Source organism: Oreochromis aureus, linkage group 17 (genome assembly GCF_013358895.1).
Source record: "Oreochromis aureus strain Israel breed Guangdong linkage group 17, ZZ_aureus, whole genome shotgun sequence".
Classification (NCBI taxonomy): Eukaryota; Metazoa; Chordata; class Actinopteri; order Cichliformes; family Cichlidae; genus Oreochromis; species Oreochromis aureus.
The window spans coordinates 6,950,716-6,974,826 of NC_052958.1; the positions used below are offsets into that span (position 1 = coordinate 6,950,716).

The window sequence follows — 24,111 nt, forward strand, 5'->3', positions numbered from 1 at the left end:
GTAAAGTTTAAATGTTTTTTGGTGTGTGTTTGTGTGTGCAGGTTATATCAGCTGTCCAAGGCCGGGAAACTCTGCGTTCCAGCCATGAATGTCAACGATTCAGTCACCAAGCAGAAATTTGACAACCTGTACTGCTGCAGAGAGTCCATCTTAGACGGGTAGGAAATGATCTCCTGGTGAACCTTGTTAGAAATTATAAAACAGGCCGAGCTTGTTGTTTTTAATAACATGCAGTGCTGCAAGGTGAATACACCCGCCTCCACTCTGCTCCAAACAGTGCGAATAAATATTAGGTCGCCTGTGTGTTATAACAGTGTTTCTGTCCTCAGCCTGAAGAGGACTACTGACGTCATGTTTGGAGGCAAACAGGTGGTGGTGTGTGGATATGGAGAGGTAAGGCCAACGTCCTCCTCGCGCACATTACTTGTTCACACAGTGATGGAAACACTGAAGCCTTGTCCTGTCTCCTGTGAGTCCGCTTGTGCACATGAACAGATTTCAATGTAGTACGACAAGTTAGATAATAGTTTTCATCCTTTTTGAAACATCTAAGTAAGGATGGGGTTTTGCAAAGGCCGTGGCAATTAAATTTGTAAAAGGCTGGCTTGAACTTGATTAATACAGAACAAGCCACTGGAGAGTTTTGTGCTAATAGAACATCCTTGTGATGGTAGCAGAGGCTAGCTGCTGTGGATTTTTTAAAAAGTACATAACTTTCTTTAAACCTTTTCTTTCTTTCTTTTTTTTTTCTTTTTCTTTGCTTCGGGTTTAAATTAAAACCTAATGCGGATAGTATGTCAGTGTACAGTAGGAGGTCTTTTCTTTGAACCCAACTGCTTAACTTACTGAGACACGATTGAATGAATTCTAAGTGTGCCTTGTGGTCAACACTGTGTACCGTAGTTGCCATTAAACTGGGACACGCTTCAAAACCCTTAATTTTGACCCTTTTGTGTGTAACAGAGGACTTCAAGTAAAATTAAAATGTATGCGGTTTTAAAATGGTAAAAAGATTGCCTCAAATTACTCCTGTGTTTGTGCTTTGTCGTGGCATAAGTAATCTGTCCTCTTCAGAGGATTTGGGGTCAAAGCGTGGCCTGCATACTGAGAAATGCAACCCAGTCAAGTAGCCCAGTCATACTAATGGACAGGAGTGCTACAAATTAGGTGGTTTGATCCTTGTTGCTTCCACGTGGCTCCTGTTGTGTGACTGATTGATTAAGAAACAGGTCGTTTTCAATTCTTTTTCTAAATAGTGAAATAGTATGGGTATGGCAGTGCACACTTACACTCTACATCCACTCAAACAGAAGCATGATGGACAGTTTCTGCATGTGATATAGGTTTGTGTCCTTTGTGTTAACTCTTTTTGTTTTCTTTTTTTCCCCTCAGGTTGGAAAAGGCTGCTGCGCTGCCCTCAAAGCAATGGGCTCCATCGTCTACGTCACAGAGATCGACCCCATCTGTGCCTTGCAGGCCTGGTGAGACTTCTTCAGCTCTCATGTTCTTCCTTTGTTGCCGTTGATGCTGCATTCATCTTACACACTTTCTTTAACCAACCGTAGCATGGACGGCTTCAGGCTGGTGAAACTCACCGAAGTCATCAGACAAGTGGATATCGTCATTACCTGCACAGGTTGGTTCAGCCTCTGTCCTTATCTGACAAGAAGAATCACAACGCAGAGAGAAATCCAGCTTAGATGTTGCATGTTAGGAGGCTACAAGACATAAAGCAGTCACTGGTATCATTCATCCAGGGTGCCTAAACGGAAAATAAGTCCTTGTAATCAGTCTGCAGCAGCTACTAATAAAGTTCTTAACTCGGCAGCCAGCAAGTTGAGCGCTTGAAGCCAGAGAATTACTCGCCCTCTCAGCTTCATTAGTCGCTGCTGCTGGCAGGCGAGCTGCAGAGGGCTGTCCTTAGGTGGAAATGGCAAAGATAACAGCAAAGATAATAAAAGGATTTGTGGCCTCAATAAAGTTCAAGAGTGTTGTGAAATAAAAGAAACAAATATGTTAAAACACGCTGTCATAACTCCTCTTATCTCACACATACACACAGCAGTGTCTTTGTTTGGTTTTTATTCACCTCTACGTCTGTTTTATTTGATCTCTTTTTTTTTTATTGCTTAGTAAAAGACTTTAGCTTGTTTTGATCTAAATAGATAAATACAAAACCATTTAAAATGCTCTATGTAGATAAGTGAGACTCTAAACTAAATTACATTCCCTAATTAACTTTGTTCAAGTTGTGAGATAAGTAATTAAATCATGAGCGATAAGGGCAGTCCTCCTTCTTTTCCCCCCAGTACATAGATTTCAGAAAACCTATTCAGTCCCTTTTCAGCGTCGTATTTGATTAAAACCTCACGTACAGCCGAGCCTCTTTCCTCCTTCTGGAGATTTTTGCTTCCTCAACATTTCTCTCTGTTCTTTGTGTCCTCTCCCCTCATCAGGTAATAAGAACGTGGTGGTGAGAGAGAACCTCGACCGCATGAAGAACGGCTGCATCGTCTGCAACATGGGACATTCCAACACTGAGATCGATGTGGTCAGTTGCGAGTTTGCACGAGGTCTAAATTGTAGTCATCTCATCAGATTTAGGCATGTTAAAACACTGCCACTCGTTATGATTTTGGAAGACTGAACTACTCGATCGAGACTGAGTCTGAAGATTTCTGTGCCCCTGTTAAATGTCCTCACGTCTGTAAAGCTTGACCTGGGGCAGTGATTGCTCATTGTTGTCATGGTAGCAGTCGACGTAGACTTGAGTAAGTGTGGCGTCAGTGAAAGGTCTGATCTATAACCTGCTCTTACACTCAGAAATAAGCAAGACAGACAGATGGATAGTTGGTTTCCTAGAAAAGCAAGAAAAATATGGAGCTGTCACTAGCCTGTCTTTGGTTACGTAATGTAAAAACTAGCAGACCTTTACAAGCTTTCAAACCATAAAGATGGTTAAGCTTTTATCCAGGGCAGCCATGAATCTTTATGTCTTTGAAATACACATTTACCAATAAAAACCCCCATAAAAATGAATCATGAAGTATCACCAGTCACATGTCTGCAAGGACTTGCACCACACAGTGTCACTATCTTTGACCCTGTACACAATGTGCACAACCTGTGCAGCTGCATGTTTAAGACATTTGCTTCAGTACAAAAGGCTGTAACAGCAGGACACTTCAGAAAGACGCTTAATCATCTTCATATACAGAGATGAGCGGTTTAGGCTAATGTTAACAACAAATGGTGGATGGATGTCACATGTGCAGCTTTCTTTTTTACTTCCTTACTGTTCCAGTGATGCTTTAAGCCTGTTTCAAGTGTGTAGCAGCAAAACAAGATTAATTAGTTACCTTAACCTTAAGTTAGTATAAGGTTCCCTGTTGTTTAGGGAATCTTTTCAGGTCCTTCATTTAGAGTTTACAGTACACTTGTGGAAATCGTGAAGATAAAAAGCGAGAGGCTAGCCAGTCTGCGATAAGTCTGCTGGAATGGAAAGATAAGTTTAATGAGAGATGGCTGGACGTGGCGTTAATAAGATTACTGCTGGTGTTTAAAGCTTGGTGCTTACAAAGCAAACGGCACTGCTTGTTGAAACTTTTATTTCCTTTTTTCGATTTGACTTATTGTTCATTTCAACCTGTTAACACAAAAATCATATATTTTCATATTTATATGGGTGTGCTTTACACTTTCCAATCTACACCTCATATAAAATGATAATAAAGGTCTCAAAATGTCTTGTGAAACTTTTATACTTGCAGACACCTGATTTCAGTTTGCACACTTTACCACTACTGTTAGTACCTTTTATTAGTCTGTAACAGGCTAATAAAGCTTTCTGGTCATTAAAGATTGTACCGAAGTGTTTAGAAATGGGAGCGAAGGGCAACGTGAAGATGTTTTAAAATGAGTAATAACAATGGGTGATGGACAAAGGAAATGGTTCATATGAAAGGAAGCTCTGAGTCACTCCAGTCCTGGAAATGAAGCGTGCTCAGTCAACATATGACTCGTGATGAGCTGTCATAGAGCAAACAGCCAAATACAAATAACCGATGATGCCATTTCTTCCTCATAGTCAAGTCTGCGGACTCCTGAACTCACTTGGGAGAGAGTGCGCTCTCAGGTGGACCACGTAATCTGGCCTGATGGAAAGAGGATAGTCCTGCTGGCAGAGGTAAACACACCCAGCCATGCTTCTTCCTTCTAATCCCGCTGTCTAATTGGAATCAGTTCAGTCCGGGGTACAACAACAGGCAAAGTCTTATAGATATTGTTGGTGTGATGATGTTGATAATATGTCCATATTTAAATAAATGGTTGCCATAAAGTGCTTCATGGTGCTGCGATACAAAAACAATGAAAAATCCTAGAAAAAACCTTTTACTTTATTTAGACAGCTGGATATTCCCCTTTTCATTCTTTCATTCTCTTAAGCTCCACTTTGTGTAACTGGAAGTTCTTTTGTAAGACAGACAGCCCCCTAGCTAGTGCTGTTCTGTATTACTTTGTATGTAGACTGTAACTGGCAGGCATACAGCCACTCAAACAGAGCAATACATAATGCGTTAATGTTAGCAGGCAAAATAATCGAATAACGTGTCCAAATTTATGCCCAAGACACACAAAGACGTCTGTGTTCAGACAGCAGAACCTTGTGAATGCTTTCTTCTGCGTTGATACCACAAATATCCCGTAAAGTTTGTCTTCAGAGTTACAAACTGCATTGGGGTTATGGCCATTTAAAGAGCACTTTGTAAAATGGGCCCACTGCCATGACAATGTTTAAGAAAATCATTTTAAAGGGTTAAATACAGAAGATGTGTACACAGTCTATGTTTAACCACATCCATGAAATTATCTTCAAGTTCGACTGTTTTCAGGGCGTTTTCTTGCTTTTAGGTGAGTTTATTCATCCTATTTTCTCCTCTGATTTAATCACTTTGAAAACCTCCTTGGCAGAGTTATTATCCTCTCATATTTAATAATTGGTTGATTAATAATCATTTAAAATATTCTTTTGTAATGTAGTGCAAGTTGTTATGGAATAAACACATAAACAGGACACTCACCCTTCAGCAAACTTTTTTCCAACTTTACTTCCCTTGCAGTAATATGCACACACTCACCCCCTGATCATGAATATTTTAGGATAAGATGAGGTGCGTGCGTGCGTGCGTGCGTGCGCGTGTGTGTGTGTGTGTGGGTGTGAGAGTGAGAGACAGAATGAGAGCAGTCCAACAGGGCCAGACAGGCAAACCGCCAGCCTGTCAAAGCCTGCCTCTCTGAGGCTGTTTGATCTGCAGAAGTTTTAACCACATCAGTAGACTTGCGCCTCCATCCTCACCTCACCTGCCTCCAGATCACTCTCTGTTCTGATCCTTAAAATAGAGCAGTGCTCCAAAAATGCCATTCAGTTAAAATATACAAAACAACATCTGATCCTTTAGTACAGCTAACATTCTCACTCTTTTAAAGTTTATTTCAATGGTGGCTCTGTCCAAAAAAAGGAAGTTATTTTTTGTTCCCCTTTTGTGTCCCAGTGTAATAATGCACACTCAGGCATTTATTTGCCATATTTATGAGCATTATTAAGCTGTAAGATGGTTCACAGACAGCTGCTTTATCATGTGAAAATGCACACAGCACTAGCGAGCAGCGTGCGTGTGTGAACAGCAAATTAAAGCCCTGTGTGGAGTTTCTGTTCTGCTTTCATCATCCAGCAACAACAGTTGAACAGCGCTCTGTTCCCCTCTCTTCATGTAGCGTTTCAGTTTCAGAGGGATGGCCACTCGGTGCATAGTTAGCAACATCTGTCTTCATCAGTAAGCTAATGCACAGCATTAATGTGAAAACTCTGGAGGAAGAAAAGCAAAGGGCTTAAAAGTAATCTCAAAGTTATATTCATTAACAGGACTGACTGCAGCATTACACAGCTGATACACAGTCGACTTGTTGAGGGACACCGAGATCTGAGTTTATTGATCCTTTTCATGATGGCGCCCAATATGTGTACAGTTTTACACAAAGGTGCTAGCCTGCATGTGTATTTTTGACTTGTACTCTAACCTTGTGTTGCTTTTTTTTTTTTTTTTTGCTTTTTTTCTTCTTCTTCCTGTCCAGGGTCGTCTGCTGAACCTCAGCTGTTCCACTGTGCCCACGTTCGTGCTCTCAATCACTGCCACCACCCAGGTAGAGCTGTGGATCAATTTGTCTCATTTATATTGTCGCATATGTTTGGCTTGTTACGCTTTGTGCATTGCTGCATTTGTGTGTGTGGATCTGTCCAGGCACTGGCACTGATAGAGCTCTACAATGCCCCCGAAGGACGGTACAAACAGGATGTTTACCTGCTGCCCAAGAAGATGGGTAAGAGTACCATCATTTCTGGACTTGTTAAAGTAGTGGATGTTTGTATTAAACATTTCAAATAACGACGTCGGCATTCAAGTAATTTCAGTCAGGCTCTTAGGTTTTAGGCAAAAGCTCCACCCACTTGTTGTTCAAACCTTCTGTCTTCAAGGGGATGATGAAGATGAACTGCGGGGCTATGCCTAAGCCCAGTGTGAGATAAATAAGAATTATTTTGGACTATAAATCATGCAAAACTACTCCGATAGAGTCCACTTTGATATCAGAACACATAAAAACCTCTTGTGTGACAAACACCATCTACGTAGATGTACAGGATGTGATTACAGCATGTTGGAAGGCCTGCAGACAGACTACATTTATCTGTGCAGACAGACTCATCTGTTCAGTCCAGAGTCGTCTCCCCGGATAGCAAATCACTCACAGCAGAGCAAATCCTGTGTATCTGTAGACACATGTGTGCATGTCTGCCGCTTGTCACATCTCTGAGCCGTCCCTCAGAGGCTGAGAGCAGAGCACACATATCGTAAAGGGAAAAACAAGGAGAAGAATGTAGGTCGGTTTGTGAGCGACCGCCACTGTTATCACAACACACACTGACACAGAGGTGGGAGAGGCCCGGGTTCGGATAAGGAAGAGAAGAATGCGGTCAGAGAAAGGGGAAAAGGAAGACGGTTATCACTGCAGAAGAAAACAGCTGGGAAATCCTGCTACTTCCTGTTCTCATTTAAATGATTAATCAAACATGGACGCCTGGTGAATGTAAGCACGTTCTCTCTCTCTCTCTCTCTCTCTCTCTCACTCGCCCTTCAGATGAGTATGTGGCCAGCCTGCATCTCCCAACATTTGATGCGCATCTTACAGAGCTGAGTGACGAGCAGGCCAAGTACCTGGGCTTAAACAAGAACGGGCCCTTCAAGCCAAATTACTATAGGTAAGCAAACACATCAGCGCACTTGCACTGTTTTTAAGTGGTTAACATATAATCCCGTAATTCAAATAATGATCCCGTGTGTATGTACTTGTTATTAAAATGACATAGTGTACCACACCCTCTTATTAAAGCTAAATCCTATCAAAGACCCTGTTGAATACTGGTGGGTTTAACAGTCTAATCAGCCTTTTCACCAAGCGACTTCAGGTCTGAACGTTAATGAGCTGCAGCAGCCACCAGGTATCGCACCACTATAGCCATGCTTTGTTTTGAGCAAGAGGTTGATTATCCTGAGAGATTAATACATGCAGGTATTTTGTCTACCAGCTCCATATAGACTCAGAACCTAAACTTCTGTGTCGCGCTTACTGTTTAGGTCATTGTCCACTTCAACGTAAACACAAATTTGCAAGTAAAGAGCAGCGTCGCTGGGTTGGACTGATGCTGTGCAGTAGTGGTGTGTGATACAGTATCCGCCCGATGCTACAAAAATGCAGACCCAGTATTCCTGATACAAAGTAAAGATACTGGTATTTTTGACTTATAAAGGTATCTTATGTTGGGGATAGCTGTCTGACAATAATAAAAGATGAACTGTGACCTCTGTCTCTGTGCTTTAGTCTGGATCTGTCTGAAGGCATTTCTTCCTCCTCATTGTTTCTTTGGCTGCTCATTCCAGGAAGAAGCTGTTTCTGTTTTGTGATCTTTCATGTATTCAAATAAGTTGGTGGTGTTGCCAAAGTACAGAATTTCCCTTCCACACACATCACTGCTTGCAGTGTTTTCATTTACCGCCTACTAAATACAGCAGAGCAGGGAGGAGGGGGCGGAGCCAAGTGTGTCCTTATGGAGCGCATTGGGCTTACAGGAGACAAACAAAAGCATCGCTCCTATCCTGGTAGTATTAGCCACTGCTAATACCAGCATTGCTGTGGATGCTATCACAATTTCAGTCGATCCACCCAAACCCTACCAAGTAGGGCATGGCTAAACTTAAAGAAGAAAATTTAAAGTTGATCTGGATCCGTAACGGAATCCAAGATTATCTAGAAGGACTCTTTACCGTTGAAGGATAAGGTGGCATTTTGCATCTCCTCCCGAGATCAAACCGGAGAGGTTTCATTTGTTAGGAAAATGTGCAAATTTCAACACTCACATCCCGTCACATCTTCATGTATATCAAATTAAAATAAGACCAAAAAAAATGGAGACGTCATTTTAATGTTTTGAGGAGGATAATCCAGATCCAGGGGTTCGATAAATGTAGTTTTGGTCCAGGGATGCAGTCTCAGGCTGCTGTGGATGGACATTTGTTGACCATTAGGTGAAGCCATGGTTACAGCGATGCCTGTCTGGAAATGTAAACTGGGGGCAGAAGGAGCTGCTTCACTCGACTCTCCTCATCTGTGCTAAACTGTAATGAAAAGCATGAGATTAACAAAAAAGTTTGGTTTTTAGATATATTTGGGTGTATATTATTATTTAAATTTACATTTGGTTTATCCAAAATATTGCCCTTTTGATTTCTTTCTTTGACACCTGTCCCATCAGTTTAACCTGCTTGTTTCCGCCACAGTCAGTTCAGTTGCTCCGACAGCTGCTAACATGTATGTTCTTTGTTTTTAAGGTATTAGCCAAGTGTTGTGGGAAGAAGAACTCCGTGAATCATACAGACTCATAGCGGAGGACAGGAGGGAGGACGGACACAACAGCCAACACACCTGCTTTATATCTAAGGGAGAAGGGGGCGGAGCTCTGAACGAGCCTGCGGGGTGGGGGAGGGGAGGGGCGTGGCTTTCCCTGCTTATGGCAGTCGTTTTATTTATCCCCTGCCTGATAACAGTAATAATAACAATAATAACATTAATTGTTAATGAATGGCAGGAGCTGCTCCTGCCATTCACCTCGAGCTAGCTCCCAAACCTCGTCTCCCTCTCACTCGTCATTTTTAATCATTTCCACCCGGTCCTCTTCAGACGCTCATTTGTATGTCGAGTCGTATGTAAACCCTCCATCCTCCCTTCCACGTTGCCAGATCTTTTATCGTTTATCTGTTAAATATGAAATTACTGAAGCTAAAGATATATACTATATTAAAAAAAAATTTGATTCAAAAAACAAACAAAAAAAAACTGTGTGAATGAAGACCACCTTTGAAGATTTATTTTGTGTCGGACAATTTTTCCTGTCCCTTATTTTTGTCGTCTTTTCTTTTCTACTTGTGATTTTTTTCTTCTCTTTTTTGTGTATTATTGGGGTGGGACGGGTGGGGCTAGACTGAGGGTTTAGGCGGGGGTCTCAGGGTCCAATCATATCGTTTTATTTGATTGCGAATTGTCTGTTTTTAAGCTTTTTTTCTTATTACGCTCTTATGTCGCTACGGGTCACCCTGTAGTTTTTCTTTCTTTCTTTGTTTTTTAAAACATGACTGGAGGGTGACCACCGCCACCCCCTCACCCAAACACCTGTCACTCAAACCCACAGTGAAACCATCTCATTCGCTGCTCTTCTTTCTCACCTGCTCTAGCGACGCCAGTGTTGAAGTAATGAAAAGTATTTTTATTTGGTCCTTCACTTAAACAAGAATACTGTAGTAGAAGCATGGCAGGCTTTTGGATCATCACGAGGGTATACTGTATATTTAGATGTTTATACAGAAAAGATTTTTCTATCTTTCGTTTATTTCCTCTCCTCTAATATCATTGTAGTATAATGTTCTAATGATGCGTGTAATAAATATACTCGAACTCTCGTTTTAAATACTGTGAGAAAATATTTACAGAAATACCAAACACGCAGCCACCCTGGTACTTAAGGGAGCAGCTCACCTCAAAAATCAAATGTAGTTTGTTTGTTTGTTTGTTTTCTTTCAAATGTAGGTTGTAGCTTTGTTTGGATCTGCCTTCTCTTGAACGTCATGGAACTAAAAAGCATTACCTTCTCTTCTGGTTCTTGGAGCATTAAAAAAATCGATTTGAAACTAGGTAGCAGTGTCACTTTCGCAAAATTATGCTCCGGCTATTCAAGATAAAGGAACAAAACCCCACCCAAATATTGTTAGCAGCTTCATGTAGGAACTGTTTCCTTCCTGCTGAATTAAAACCACCCTCTCACTCATAACGCTCATTCTTGTGACCGGGTGTGAACACTAATGGGTGTCCCCCCGTCCCCTGAGCTGTTTGTTTGGCAGATGTAGATAGAAGAAATAAAATAGTTCCTACATGAAACCACCAACAAGATGAGATTTTTACCCACACCCTGCTGGGTGGGCGGTGTAGACACCCAGGTTTGTGAATGCGAGAGAATGAAACGATGTATGATTTTTAACTTGATACCATAGTTGCATCTACTAGGAGGCCAACAGTATTTCTGAGTTACAGCTTTAAGCGAAACCCCACTTCCATTATATTTAAGAGAAGGCAGACGCTTCTACAGCATACATCTCTGTCTGTGCAGTGTACATTGTGGATAAAATAACACTAAATGCCAGGAAAATCTATTTAATAAATGACTGTGAGGTGAGCTGTCCCATTAAGCAGATTTCTTCTGTCAGGTCCTCAGTAAAACACATGGTGCTGTTAAGAATTACTGTATTTGCCATAATCAGATGACACAACTCTTTGGTACTCACAGATGAGTTGAGCTTACAAATGAAAGACGGCACGCACACGACATCTCTGACGTGCACTAGCCTTTCAGGTCCATTTCCGCCTTTTCTCCCACCCGGAAGGCGCTTTCTTTCTTTGTCTGTCTTTCTTACGGCTGTAATGAGCTGCACGGTCGCCATCCTCTGCAGCTCGTCCCCAGCTGAGCTGACATTTGAAATTAGAAAAGCCCTGACAGTGATTTCACCTGAAGTGTACCCCGCCGCCACACCGGCTCTGCACCTGAACCGATCACAATCTCTTCTGACGTGCTGCGAGACGCCGCCAGCTCTGCTTTCACACACTAGGATCAAACGCACACAGAGTGGCTCATTACCCAAGTCTGAAAGTTTACTGTATCGTACAAGATATGAAAGGTAACATTAAAAGTTTTATTTTTTGAAAAGGTGGAAGTGGCACAAAAAAAACTTTGTTTACCAGTTGAATAAGTAGTCTGCTCTCTAAAAGTCCAAGTATGCTTTTGCAGGTCAGTTTAATCAAGTAGTTCAGCATTTTATTTTGAAGGGTTCCTGAGAGGGCTCGTACTACCTATTTGACAAGGTTTCATGCATCTATTGAAATTTTGGTCAAATAAATAAATAAAACTGTTCCTTTTTTGTTTTAGGCAAAAATAAGAACAATATGGGAACCCTTTAGTCAAACTTCTATACTGAGTCCCTTTCATCCGTCTCTTCATGTTGTTGACTGCTTGTCTGTAGTACTTAAACCTTTTGTCTTAAGTCTTTTTTTTCTTCCTTTTGTGCGCGCGTGTGAACGAGCGAGATGACGACGACGGTGCACATCTAAATGTCTCTCTGTATTTGTAAGCATCCTTTCTGTTTTGTCGGCCATAGTTGCTTTGTTACCAGCTGCCTCAGGATCCTAGCCTGTGCGTTAGGGGTGGAGAAACCGTTTTGTTTTTCCGTCAGCGCTCTGCTGACCGGGTAGGCGGGGGAAGACACCAGCATCATAGATGTATATACATACTATATGCAGATATGACAACCTTTAAAAGTATAGGAAGGTAAAAGAAGAATCGACACCTGTATTTATTGTTGTAAATCCTCATACTGTTCAAACTGACAAAAATTCAACATGTTTTAAGTTGTCTAATAAAGAAAAGATAAACCCTATGTTTAAATATTGCAAGTGATAATGTTAGATGATAAGCAATAATGACAAAATTCTGTAATCTGAATGAATAAAAAAAAGGGGAAAAAAGTTATTCCTTTGTGTGCTGCTTTATTTCTGCTACTTTTAATACACAGTCACCCAGTGTGTTCACATATAGAGGGTTTTTTTTAATGTCACAGCCTGTGTTGTGTCATCGTGGATTGGTTTCTAGTTGTATTTATGTGCCGTGGAAGAAGAAGACGCGTGCAGCTGCTGAGGTCTGTCACAGCCACAGTGAGCTCCTCTGAGCCAGCAGCAATCAGACGGGGACATCTCTGACATCAGCCGAGCCGAGCTGGCTCTGAGCCTCTATTTATTCCAGAAACATTAGTCAAGTTTATGTGAGCAGATTACTTTAAATAGAATCATATTGTATGTGTGTTACACTATAATCTATTTACATTCTATTTCAGCTTGTTTCTTTTGAAGCATTTAAAATGAGGTTTGGTTTGGGTGTTACAACAGTAATGTATAAGCTTAGTTTCTTATATGAAGTGTCACTGTGACAAATCTGTAGTGCTTAAGGTGGAGGGAGAGGGTGGCCTGAAGTGGGCACAGTGGTGGAGCCAGACGGGTTTTATCAAGGTCACCAGACTGACACCATTAATTTCACAGGGGTGGCTCTGAAACTGACTGCTTCTTCTTACTACACTGCATTCATGCTAGTGTAATACACAATGAGGACTCATTATTAACATTTATTTAACCAACCAAAGAATAGACATTTTTATATTCTATATAAAGCCAGTAGTTGCCAACTGGTCTCTGGGTTTGTTGACTGGAGCCTTATTCACATAACCCTACAACGAACAACTTAATGTTACATCTGTCATGTGACTACAAATCCTGAATAGATCCACCACTGTTGTCTGCCATCTTTTACATACAGTCTATAGTCAGGCCTTTTGAAGCTGCCTTGACCCACCTTTAAGAGAAATGAATCCTGATGATACCATTGGGATAGTTTTTGGACCAAACCTGTACTTTAGTCTGGAATTTATAACAGAAAATAGGAAACCTTGTCCTTGTGAACACTGTCTGTAGGTACTTTGCAGTTTGTCATAAGTCTGCTACCATGAAACTAAACAGTTAATGTTTTTGATAAATCCAATTTGCCTTCCTAAGAAATCGTCCATCAACTGGAATCACATACCATTATGAAAGTGAGTCTACTTGAGTTACATTTAGACAAGTTACCGCTGCTCCTCTGCCTTGCTCAAGAGTTCCTCACATCACGGTGTTTTTGTAGACCAGCTCCTTTGTTGGGTCTGCTGATTTTACACTTGGCCTGCGATGGATTTAACCACCAGTAAATTACTATTTAACCTTGAACTCTCTCACCTCCCCCATGGCCCCAGCCATGTGGCTCAAGCCTGCTCTGAACTGTTCACTCCAATCATGTCATCTTAAGTGGTTTTTCCACAGTCAGGGGGCTGTGTGTGTTTCAGTCTGCAGGACAATCCCCTCACAGCCGCATATCAATAATTCACAGGGGAAAGTGACAGGAGGTGAAATGATAAATGAAGATGCACACATATGAAGTGAACTTCGACAGTGACATCACAGCTGACGGCAGACTGTGTGGCAGCTCAGCAAAGGGTCGCCCAGGGATGCAGCAGTTATTTTTATAAGATGAAGGTGCTTCTAATACTTTGAGCCATTCAACCTCCACTTTAATACACTGACATCGTTTTGGCTCCATGTGGTCAGCTGATGCGCCTCTCTTTAACTCCGCCCTCTCGGGGCGAGCAGGGACAGCGAATCAAACATATCGGGAGGGGGGGTAGTCTCAACAGCAGCAGGAGGAGGAGATCCTCAACTTGGCTCTCCGGACTCGGTCCCCCCATCCTGACGCGGTGCAGTCTTGAGCTGTCCACCGGACCGGTATGCACTATCCGCGGATGAGGAGGAAGTGAGCCGAGCCGACCGTGAAAGATGCAGACGGAGGACATGGAGGTACCTATCATTAATAACCTTAACGATAACGGCGACAGACAGAGGCCGAAAGGGAAAGATGTGTTCAAGGATCAGCAGAAGGAGTCAGAGGTAAATCCAAGTACAGCACAGCGGGCTCCCACAGCTCCTGGTACAGGAGCGCACTGGACGGCTGTGTGTGCGTACGTGTGTGTGAATGTGTGTGTTGTTGCTGGGAAGCTTTCAGATCAGCTGAATGTCCTTTCCATGCAGCGAGTCGCCGTCTTGGCTCGAGAGCATGCCTGCATGCATGCGGGCAGACGGCGAGGTGTTATTTTGGCAGCGGCTCCTATAAATAACCCAGCAGTAATCCTACAGCGGTGCTCAGCGTGGGGGACTGCAGGTGGTGAAATGTGACTGCTGCTCCCAGGACCACCGAACGTAACTGCATATCATATTTATGTCCTCGTGGTGTCCTTTTGGCATCTGGAGTGCATCCTCCATTTAATCAATCAGAGAATCGGATCAGTTTTTGGCAGTCCGCCTGCCCCTCAGATGAGCCTTTATTGGTTTTATTTGGTATCTTTGTGAGAGGAGGGATTTGGTTTAGTACGCTTTCTTGGGAACTGAAATAAAAGTGGCTACCAGAAAATAAAATATGTGCAAATTTAAAATCTTTGAGGTTTGAACTACAGTATGAATGATATACTGGTGGCACAATAATAAGTTGATACTGGCCTGTCACAAATATAGAGTTGTTTGGGATATATATGAATGCTTGGGAAGGTTCAGAGACCTAATCTGGATGCTACAATCCCACTAAATGTACAGTTGTTTCCAGTCCCGTGCATATCACCAGCAGGTGCCCTCCTCTGCCTTCTAGCTATCTCTGGAGGCTGTTATCATTTACATCATTTTTTTTTTTTTTTTACATCTATTGTAAAAAAAATATTTTAAAAAGAGATTCATGAATGATGAAAATATGTAGTCAGCTTAAACGTTGTGAGTTAGAAAGTTTCAATTTGTAATGGGTTTTATATAAATAAGATTGTATTTTAACTCAAACTGCATCAAGAAATGATCTCCCTAGACTATTAGATTATAATTGCCTTCTGAGTTATTGCTACAAGTCAGGGTGGATCAATGTTTTGATGTCATTTGCAGCAAATATCGACCCTGTTGCAATAGAAATCGAGACTCATCCAACCAGGCAATGTTTTTTTTTTTCAATCTTCTGCCTGATTTTAGGGAGCTTGTGCAAATTGTACCCTCAGTTTCCTGTTCTTAACCGAAAGGAGTGGGACCCATTGTGCTCTTCTGCTGCTTCAGCAGCAAAGATGCTGATCCCAGTAGAAATCCCAGTTGATTATCACCTTTCTTCACTATTCTGATACTCAGTTTGAACTTCCGCAGGCCGACTTGACTGCATCTGCATGCCTAAATGTATTGACTTGTTGCCACGTAATTGGATGATTAGTTATTTGCATAAACAAGCTGTTGAACAGGTATCCTTAATGAAGTAGCTAGCAAGTGTATATAAATAGAATATTGACTAATATGTTGATATTAGAGCCTTTTTACTGTCTAAAAATTTGTACCTGCAAATCCAGTATGAGTTTGTGTTTGAACTGCTGGGTGTATATTGGAATCAGCCAATAAATCAATTTTTTTTACATCATTGCAGTATCCTTTTTTTGATAAAAAGACTGAGGCGGTCCCATAGGTCCGGGGTATAAGCATATTTTCTGTGGTTTAAAGAGTGTTTAGAGCCACGGTAGACTGCTTATGGGAGTCACCTTCTGTAATATGGACCTGTAAGCTGTAATCTCCTTCGCTATTTCTAAACATGACGCTGGCGAGGCTTGTTGTTAAGGCTCCCTCAGTGCTCGGCAGCTATAATTCATCCTCCTCATGAAAAAATTACTAGCTGATGGGCTTCATTGGTGGGGTTACTCGGTCCAGATACATAAGAGATGTTACTCAGAGTGCGTTGAAGCCGAAACCATTCAGAGTGCTTTGAAAGAGGACGCTGAATGTTTTTGGGGGGAATTAGAGCATATTCATCTTACAGTCGTTGGATTGTGGGATAGGGGGTTGGGGGTGAGTGAATGAGGTTCCCTGGCCTCTACAGTTGAACCAGGAACCTCAAACCTGACTCAGTCGTGTACGTGAACTGTTTGTCTTTTTTGCTGGCTGGAGTGGTCATGTCCATGTTGGCATATGTTGGTAGGAGAGGGGGTGTTCAGCCTTGACACTGCGCCCGGTGTTTGCACGCTGATGCGGTGTAGAGCGTGCAAACACAGGAGCCGTGCCAGTTCAGTTTGGAGCCGGGGCGATTTTGGTTATCAGCTGGCGGCAAAGAGAAGAGGAGTGAACGAGAGTGAACAGGGGGGAAAATGAAGGAGTGGAAGAGAGAGACTGGGTAATTGTAAGGAGAAATGGAAGAGTAGCAGCAGACGAGGAAGAGAGAGGAGAGGCATGAGAATTAAAGAGAAACAGAAAGAGACATGTCATTTCGGTTTGGGCAGAGGAGTTAACTTCAGTTTCAGGGATGCCAATGGAGGACTGAGGGACTAAGAGACTCAGTAATATCATCTATTTAAGTAATTTATCAAGGCTAATTAAGCCTAAGTGAAAGTGTTAAAGGCCTTGAAAACAAGTCGCCTCAATCACTTTTACTTTCAGGAGTGGGCTCTTGCATGATCACACAATTTTCAGTGTAAGCTAAACAGTTTGGGTTGTTTTTCTTGAATTTTTGTATATTCTTCTGCATAAAGGTAATCTAGGAAATTTTTGCAGGTTCATACATGTCTTAATTTAGCAATTTTAAAATGAACTGACAGTTTTAAGGCTGTTTGGTTACACTTAATGTTGTAAACAATTATTTTATTGACTAAGAAAACTAGTAATCATAGGAATTTTATGCATTGTTTAATTATTAATGATGAATAATGTTAATAAAGGATGGTTTTGTAATAGCTGTAATATTATAGTTGCTACTAATTAGATGAATTTTACTTGATAAAAGTTGCCTGACAAAATTGTTTTTTCTGAAACATGCATTTGTAATGCAGGAAGTTGAAGACAAGACCAAAAATAAGAACAAGTCAGAAGTAGGAATGTCACAGTATCAGAAATGTAGTGGTTGGTACTAGTACCAGTAGAATTACGTGATTCTTGATACATTATTTGATACATAGCAAAGAACAAATAAATTATCCTATGTATTTAAACATAATATTAAAAAGTAAATTCAAATCACTGAAATGACAATATAGGGTTAATTTAAAACGTTATATCTTAACTTTATTATGAGGTATAACGTTAGCTACATTATGTTAGCTTAAGCATTTATGTAATGGTCGCTATTTGCAAGCATTTTAGGCTATGAACCATAGATGTTTTCACAACAGCAATGCCATCTGACTCAAACAAAACGGTAATGTGCATTTCAGGGTAATAACTCAAAAAACCTTCATACCCTAATCTTACTGCTTTTCCTATTGGCAAGTCTAGGCGGAGCGTGGGAGTGGGTCTAGTTGCCAACTTTCGCGTGTAGTTTTTCCCGTGCTTCTTCAGCATGTAAGGACAAGAACACTCGTAGGTTTATGTCGCGCCTTTCAGTTCTTTAATCTCAGTACATGTCCTGCCTGTGATATCTACAGCCCCCGAAACAAGAAAGATGAAACACGGTTGCGTTTTCTGAATTTTGGTATCAAAATGTAAGTCTGATTTGGTGGCAGCCCTAGTCAGAAGTATTCATCCTGTAGTAAGTATTGTTTTTGTATTATTTACCTGAAAACTATAAGTTAGATTTAGAGCCTAATAGACATGGGAGTTTTAAGACGAATACTATCCCGATAATTGACGAAAATTCGATATTTCGGCCAATGTTTTTTTCTTCTTTCAGACACAAAAAACATAAACATACTTCTCTAATATTTGTTATGTGCAGTTATTTATAAGTCTTTGGATTCTTTTAATTATCTTGGTCCTCAAAAAACAATGATTTCATTGTCAACGATTACTCTTTTACCTTCCAAAAATGTGTTTGAAATAGGGAAGTTGCCCCCTGGTGGACAAAATGTGCAAGAACAACACTCAAAACATGGTGTAAAGGCATTTCTCCCATCTGTTCTTTACTTTTGGCCGAGCTCTAGTTAGGGTCTTGTGATGACACTAATTTCTCTCCTCTGCTCTCCCGGGCTTTCTGTTGTGTATGTTTTATCATGTGGGCTTGTCTGTGTGTAAAGCGCTTTCCCACATACACTAACCAGAGTGTGGTAATGTGAAGACATTAATACTCAAGGTGTAGATAACTCTGTAAATTACTGCGAGTGCCGTAATTCCTCCCTGGCAAGTGTTAATCCGTCTAAAATGATGATATGGTTCTTTTTCATAACTGTCCCTGGAAAATAAAACCCAAAGCAACGAGGAAAAGCTGCGCCACTGTCACCAACATCCCCCTAGCTTTGGTTCACCCGCCCCCTTCAAAAACAGACAGCCAAGGATAAACACTGCAGAGCCTCCCTTCTGCTGCTTTAAGGGTCACAATAAGCATTTTTCTTCAATCATTCTAACTCCCAAGTGGTTTTCATTTCCTGGTTTACAAGTGCAGTAATGACATCAAATCGTGTTGCTCAGGCTCTCGGTCATAAACAAACTGCCATCTGATGTCCTGCATATTCTACTTCCTGCTGACTTGGTTGAAGCAGGTATTTATAGGAGACATGGCAGCACACAGTTATTTAACCAGGATGCCTGACTCAGAGAGCAGATCCTTATTTACAGTCCTGGACCGGTCCCCGGGGCGGTTTGCACAGGGTTAAACACGGCTCACACCCTTAGCCTGAAGCTTGCCGGTGCTGCCAGAAGCGTTTCTTAATTCTCATTAGCATAACATGAATCTTTTATAATCCCTGTAGAGAAATTTCGCTTCACGTTATTATCAAGCACAACCCTTTCACCACTTTGTTCCTACCCTTACAAGGTTTTAAAAGCCTCTCTGTATGGCTGCATGCTACTTGCTGTGCAGTGTGTCTTGGTGCAAGTTAGTAAGGTGTCATTATGTGTACTGTGCATCCTATTTCCCTGCAAATGATTTTGTTTCAAAAGGACAGTGAATGCAGGCCTTTCTGCGAGCTTATCTTCCCATCTCCCTCTGTTGTGTGCGTACGTTTATAAGCTTACCGTCCCAACTTTGGTTTTACTTGTTTAGATGTTGAGAAAGGCTTCATAAAATGCATTCATAATTTTTTAGGTCTGTCTTGGTCATTAAGCTAGCTAGACAGAAGAGTCTGAGGCTGCTGGGAGTGTTGTTAGTTTGGCGAGATCTCGGATAAAGCTACATTTTTCAGTCGTCTTGCCCTAAGGTTACGCTCTAAATATGACTGTGTGTGTGTGCGCGGGTGCGTGGATCACATACTGTTCAAACGCTCACAGATTTTGAGTGTTGCGATTGCGTGAAACATAGAAAATGTATGCAGTCTGTCTCGTGGGTATTTGTAAATCACAGGGTGAGGCTAATGTCAGAGCTTAGAGAGACCTTTTCCTGGATACAGTGGATAATCTGCTTTGATATGGGGGTGGGGGCATGTTGACTCCTGTGCCTTCTCTTTCCTCTTGTTCTGGTGCTGGCTAGGGAAAGCCTTCTCTGACTGTTCAATTAGGCTGATTAAAGCAGTAGCTGTGTACGTCCATAGAGAGCACCTGTAACCATGACTGAGTGGCTCTGCGTAAGAGGATCTGAGAGGAAAGATGTAAATGACTAATCAGCACTGCCTGAAAAACCAGCCACCAGTAAAAAGCCATGGTGAGTGTGTGTGTGTGGGTGATGTGTGCATGGATGTGACTGCAAACGGAGTACATAGTAATTGTAGGTGTTGGGATATGTAAATATCCCACAGTATGTTTTTGCATCTATTTCAATGTATGTGGGTGTCTGGGGAAACTGAATTCAGCTACATTATGTGTGCTAATGTGTGTTTTGCTCTTGCAGAGCTCCATGGAGTCTCCAAACCTGGAGTTTGAGTACGGAGACACAGACACACTGACTGCTGAGCTCTCTGGTAAGACCACAGACCGTCATCCGTTGGCTTGGACTTTGTATTCAAAGCCATTTGACCACCGCTGTGCTTTTGTGGCCATATTTGAATGGCAGTTGCAAAGTTTCACCCATCAAAAATGGAGCACAGCCATCTGGATGGTCAGTACAACACAGCAGGCTATATTACTTGTCAAACGATTCCAATAAAATTACTTGAGCAGCCTCCAAAAGCGAAAACACGATGCAGGTGCAGATCAGCGACACGATTGACAATCTGTGTTGGGACACCTGTCAGTCGAAAAGCTGCCAGATCAGACTTACAGTCATGTGAAAAAAGAACATTTTCACAGGGCTCGATACAGTGCTGTGCATCTAGTCTGTGCATAAAAAACATTCTCCATTGTGGAGGAATTTTGGCCCACTCTTCTTTACACTGTTGCTTCTGTTGATTAAGACTCACTGATGTTCATTTATACAAAGCTCTCTTAGGGTCCCACTGCAGCATTTCAGTCAAATTGAGGTTTTGACTGGGCCACTGCAGTCATTCTTTGATGCTTTTCTTTTCTTTTTCAGCCATTCTCTTGTAGATTTGCTGGATTGTTTTGGAACATTATCCTGCTGTATCTCTCAATTTTTGCCAAGCTTTAGCTGCCGGACAGATGGCCTCACATTTGACTCTATACTCAGACATGGACTCAAATATGGAGGCCATTTGAGTACAGTTATGTTCAGAATACAAGTTTGAGATTATCTGAGCTTTGTGACATGGCGCAGAACATCAGAACATGGCTAAACAGTACTGGAGTAGGCTGTGACATTTAAAAGATACTTTGTTGGTACTAAGAGACCCAAAATATGCCAAGAAAATATCCCCCAATCTTTTAAGCCCAAACCAACCTATACAGAGGACTTTGTGGTTGACTGTCTGCAAGGTACCCAGGTCCTGTGGCTGCAAAACAAACCCAAATCATCACCCCTTCACCACCATGCTTTATATTTGCCCTAATATGCTGTGTGCTTTCCACCAAACATAGTGTTGTGTCTATTACAGTCAAACGTCACCTCAAACACTTTATGTTGTAAGGCAAAGACCCTACAATGATACAGAGAAAACCCCAGCCATGAGACAACCCCCTCTGAGTAAGTACTTTGGTGACAGTGGGAAGGTAAAACCCCCTTTTAACAGGAAGAAACTTCCAGCAGAACCAGGATCAGGGAGGGGCAGCTGTCAGCTGTAACCGGTTTGTTCAGATGCAACTTTGCAAACCTAAGTATTGAATAGCAGAACCTGGCTGCTCCTTTTTCTCTTATGGAAGCAGTGAGTGTGGACTGTATAGACTGCTGTGAAAACTTTCTCATGACTGCAGATCAAAGATCTATGTCTGCTTGTTATGCATGACTTAGCTCTTCGCCCACAGAATTCCTACAGTGACACCCCTGTTTCTGCTTAGCATAGGAACGAGAATGTGCCCTTGATTTGAAAAATAAATCAAACATCCACATTCCTCAGGATCCTTTCAGCTGTTTTATGTTACACATGCAAACAAAGAGAGTCGGTGAGAACAGCGATGAGGGCGCAGAACAAAAATCTTTTGGTGTGTGCTGGTATGTTTTTTCGCCATGCGCAGAAAAAATGACTAACGCTAATCATAAACACTGTGATTATTCATTCAGAACCGCAGCATCTGTGTAAGCTGGTAACAGCCTGTACTTGACTTGGAGCTTGGTTAATAACTCCCACAGAATTCAACAATGCTCAGAGATGTTCCTTTCAGGGCCGAGTACAAAAAGATTATTTAGAGAGCATATTATTTATTTTCTCCGATCCAGCTGGTGTGCTGAGAGAAACGTTGAATAAGTGTGTCGATTTGAAGTCAGAATGATGGTCCTCCTGGTAGATGGCAAACGGCAGCTGATTTGCCAAAAGGGTTAGTTACGCACAAACGGGCAAGACAGTCACCGCGGCTTTCTGCCGACAGCTCCTCGGGGTCAGGGGATGACGACTGCTCCGAGAACAGGAGGAGACGCGTGACTGTGTGATGAATCTTTAGACTGCGCATGAAACAGACCGAGGAGGACAGCCGCTCAAAGCATCAGAGCATATAACAAACATCATACGGTTACAATAATGTGAATGTGAAGGGGATACATGCATACGAACCAGAATTTTCATTATTATATTATAACTTATGGCAGAAATTAATAGATCTCCTTAATTATACGCAGCATTTACAGTTTGTCATATGCATGTGTGGTTTTTGTGTTGTGCATAGTGGGCTGCAAAGTCGTCCTATTTCATTCTCCTGCTGCTCTTGATGTAGGTGTCTTATTATAAGTGTCTCTATAATATTGAATGGCCCTTAAGCTCTGTAAAAATCTGGGATTTCCGAGTTAAATTTGTTGCTTTTCGCTGTAGATGGAGGTATATCTGTGTCATGACCTCACCCGTCGAGCGTGGGCGGACGGATATTCTGCCAATTCATAATCTCTTTTTAGGGCTAGATAGCACTCTAATCTCTTTGGCTTTTAGTAGATTGCAGAATACGTTTTCTTTGCACTGCATTGTTATTTGGGTTATTTCAATCAGTGTTTGGACAGCACTGTTGTTGTGAGGCTCAGCTCTTGGTTTTGCAAGGATTTGGAAAGAAGGTTGTCTAGAGAGTTAGATGCAGAGTGATTTTAAGAAACAATCTGAACGCTCATTAATTATCAGCGGGTATGTGTTTAGTTCTGCACTTTGCATGCTTGTTAGTGGATAAATCTTTATGTACACGGATACAGCTGTGGTTACTGAGTGATGTGCTACTTTATTAGTTACACCTTGCCAGTACTGAGTTGGACCCCTTTTATTCTTCAGAATGGACTTAATTCTTAGTGGCGTCGATTCAACAAGATGTTGCACATTTACCACCACATCCTCACCGTGCTCTCTTCCATTGAGTGACATTTAAATGCCCACACTGCCATCACCACAAGCCTGAACCATTGACATAAGGCATGATGGATCCATGCTATCAGATTGTTCATGACAAATTTTGAGTCTACATCCAAATGTCGTAGTAGAATTTGAGTGTTGTCCAATATTGTTGAGGCTATGGTAATTTTAGCATCTTCTTAGCTGAAAGGAGTGACACCTGGTATGGTCTCCTGCTGTAGCTCATCTGCTTCAAGGTTCCATGTGTTCAGAGATGCTCTTCTGCATACTCTGTTTGTATTGATTGATTATCTGAGTCACTGTTGCCATCCCATCATCCACAAACAGCCGTGCCACATTCAAACTCCTTTAAATCACCTTTCTTCCCTATTCTGATGCTCAGATTGTACATCCACAGTCATCCAGACTGTGTTTAATTCATTAAGTTGCTGCCCTGTGATTGACTGATTAGATGTTTGTATGAAGTGAGGGAAGATTTGGTGGTGAGTCTACCTTGGGACTAACAGATTCCTACCATGTAAACGAGCAGTGTCTGTTGGACTCTCATTCAGATCCATCCCTAGCTCTTCACAAACCTGTCAGACCCGCGTCTCTGGGTATGACTGTACTTTTCTATAATGGAGGGACATCTTATCATCACGTTTATTTATATGTACATTAAATAAAGCCAGAAATGACTTATGATGAACACGTCTTCAATTAATTCTTTGCCTCCAGTGTTAACAGTAAATACATTTATTTAGTTAAAGCTTATACAAGTCTGCATTAGGCCAGACAGACTCACAAACCTTCTGAAAATCAGTAAAATGTGAATTTCTTCTCCATCAAGGAAATCTAGGAGTCTTGGGATACTATGGAATAATTCATCTGGACAACTGCTGACTGAAATACCACAGCATGGTTTGATTAATCCAAGCCTTTTGGAGCAGATGCCACAAAAACATCCCAATTGCATTACAGTATTGAACAGCTTCAACACTGCAGCATGCAGTTTAGGGAGTGCTGGATTTGAGCATGTCATTTTTAACCCTTAACTTTAAAAGCCTGATGGGGTACTGTCGTCAGTTCACCGGGCCGGTGGCAT

At 41.7% G+C, this 24,111-nt stretch overlaps 2 protein-coding genes across 6 annotated transcripts in view; both read left to right on the plus strand.

Annotated features, from left to right (window-relative positions):
• The window catches only part of ahcyl2b (adenosylhomocysteinase like 2b), a 52,327-nt gene extending 40,143 nt beyond the window's left edge, over nt 1–12,184 (plus strand). The window contains exons 8-17 of one of the 2 annotated variants that reach the window (XM_031750614.2): nt 42–158; nt 330–393; nt 1,393–1,481; nt 1,566–1,636; nt 2,457–2,551; nt 4,088–4,186; nt 6,133–6,201; nt 6,300–6,378; nt 7,195–7,315; nt 8,943–12,184. In XM_031750614.2, the coding sequence (XP_031606474.1) occupies nt 42–158; nt 330–393; nt 1,393–1,481; nt 1,566–1,636; nt 2,457–2,551; nt 4,088–4,186; nt 6,133–6,201; nt 6,300–6,378; nt 7,195–7,315; nt 8,943–8,949 (811 nt within the window). In that variant the 3' untranslated portion in view covers nt 8,950–12,184. Of the gene's footprint in view, nt 1–41; nt 159–329; nt 394–1,392; nt 1,482–1,565; nt 1,637–2,456; nt 2,552–4,087; nt 4,187–6,132; nt 6,202–6,299; nt 6,379–7,194; nt 7,320–8,942 lie in introns of those variants that run through there. The other variant, XM_031750615.2, reaches the window with a different exon arrangement.
• Nucleotides 12,185–13,923: 1,739 nt separating this feature from the next.
• The window catches only part of strip2 (striatin interacting protein 2), a 33,892-nt gene continuing 23,704 nt past the window's right edge, over nt 13,924–24,111 (plus strand). For 2 of the 4 annotated variants that reach the window (XM_039600639.1, XM_031750568.2), the window contains exons 1-2: nt 13,924–14,178; nt 20,045–20,114. In XM_039600639.1, the coding sequence (XP_039456573.1) occupies nt 14,068–14,178; nt 20,045–20,114 (181 nt within the window). In that variant the 5' untranslated portion in view covers nt 13,924–14,067. Of the gene's footprint in view, nt 14,179–17,577; nt 17,816–19,687; nt 19,859–20,044; nt 20,115–24,111 lie in introns of those variants that run through there. The other 2 variants (XM_039600641.1, XM_039600640.1) reach the window with 2 other exon arrangements.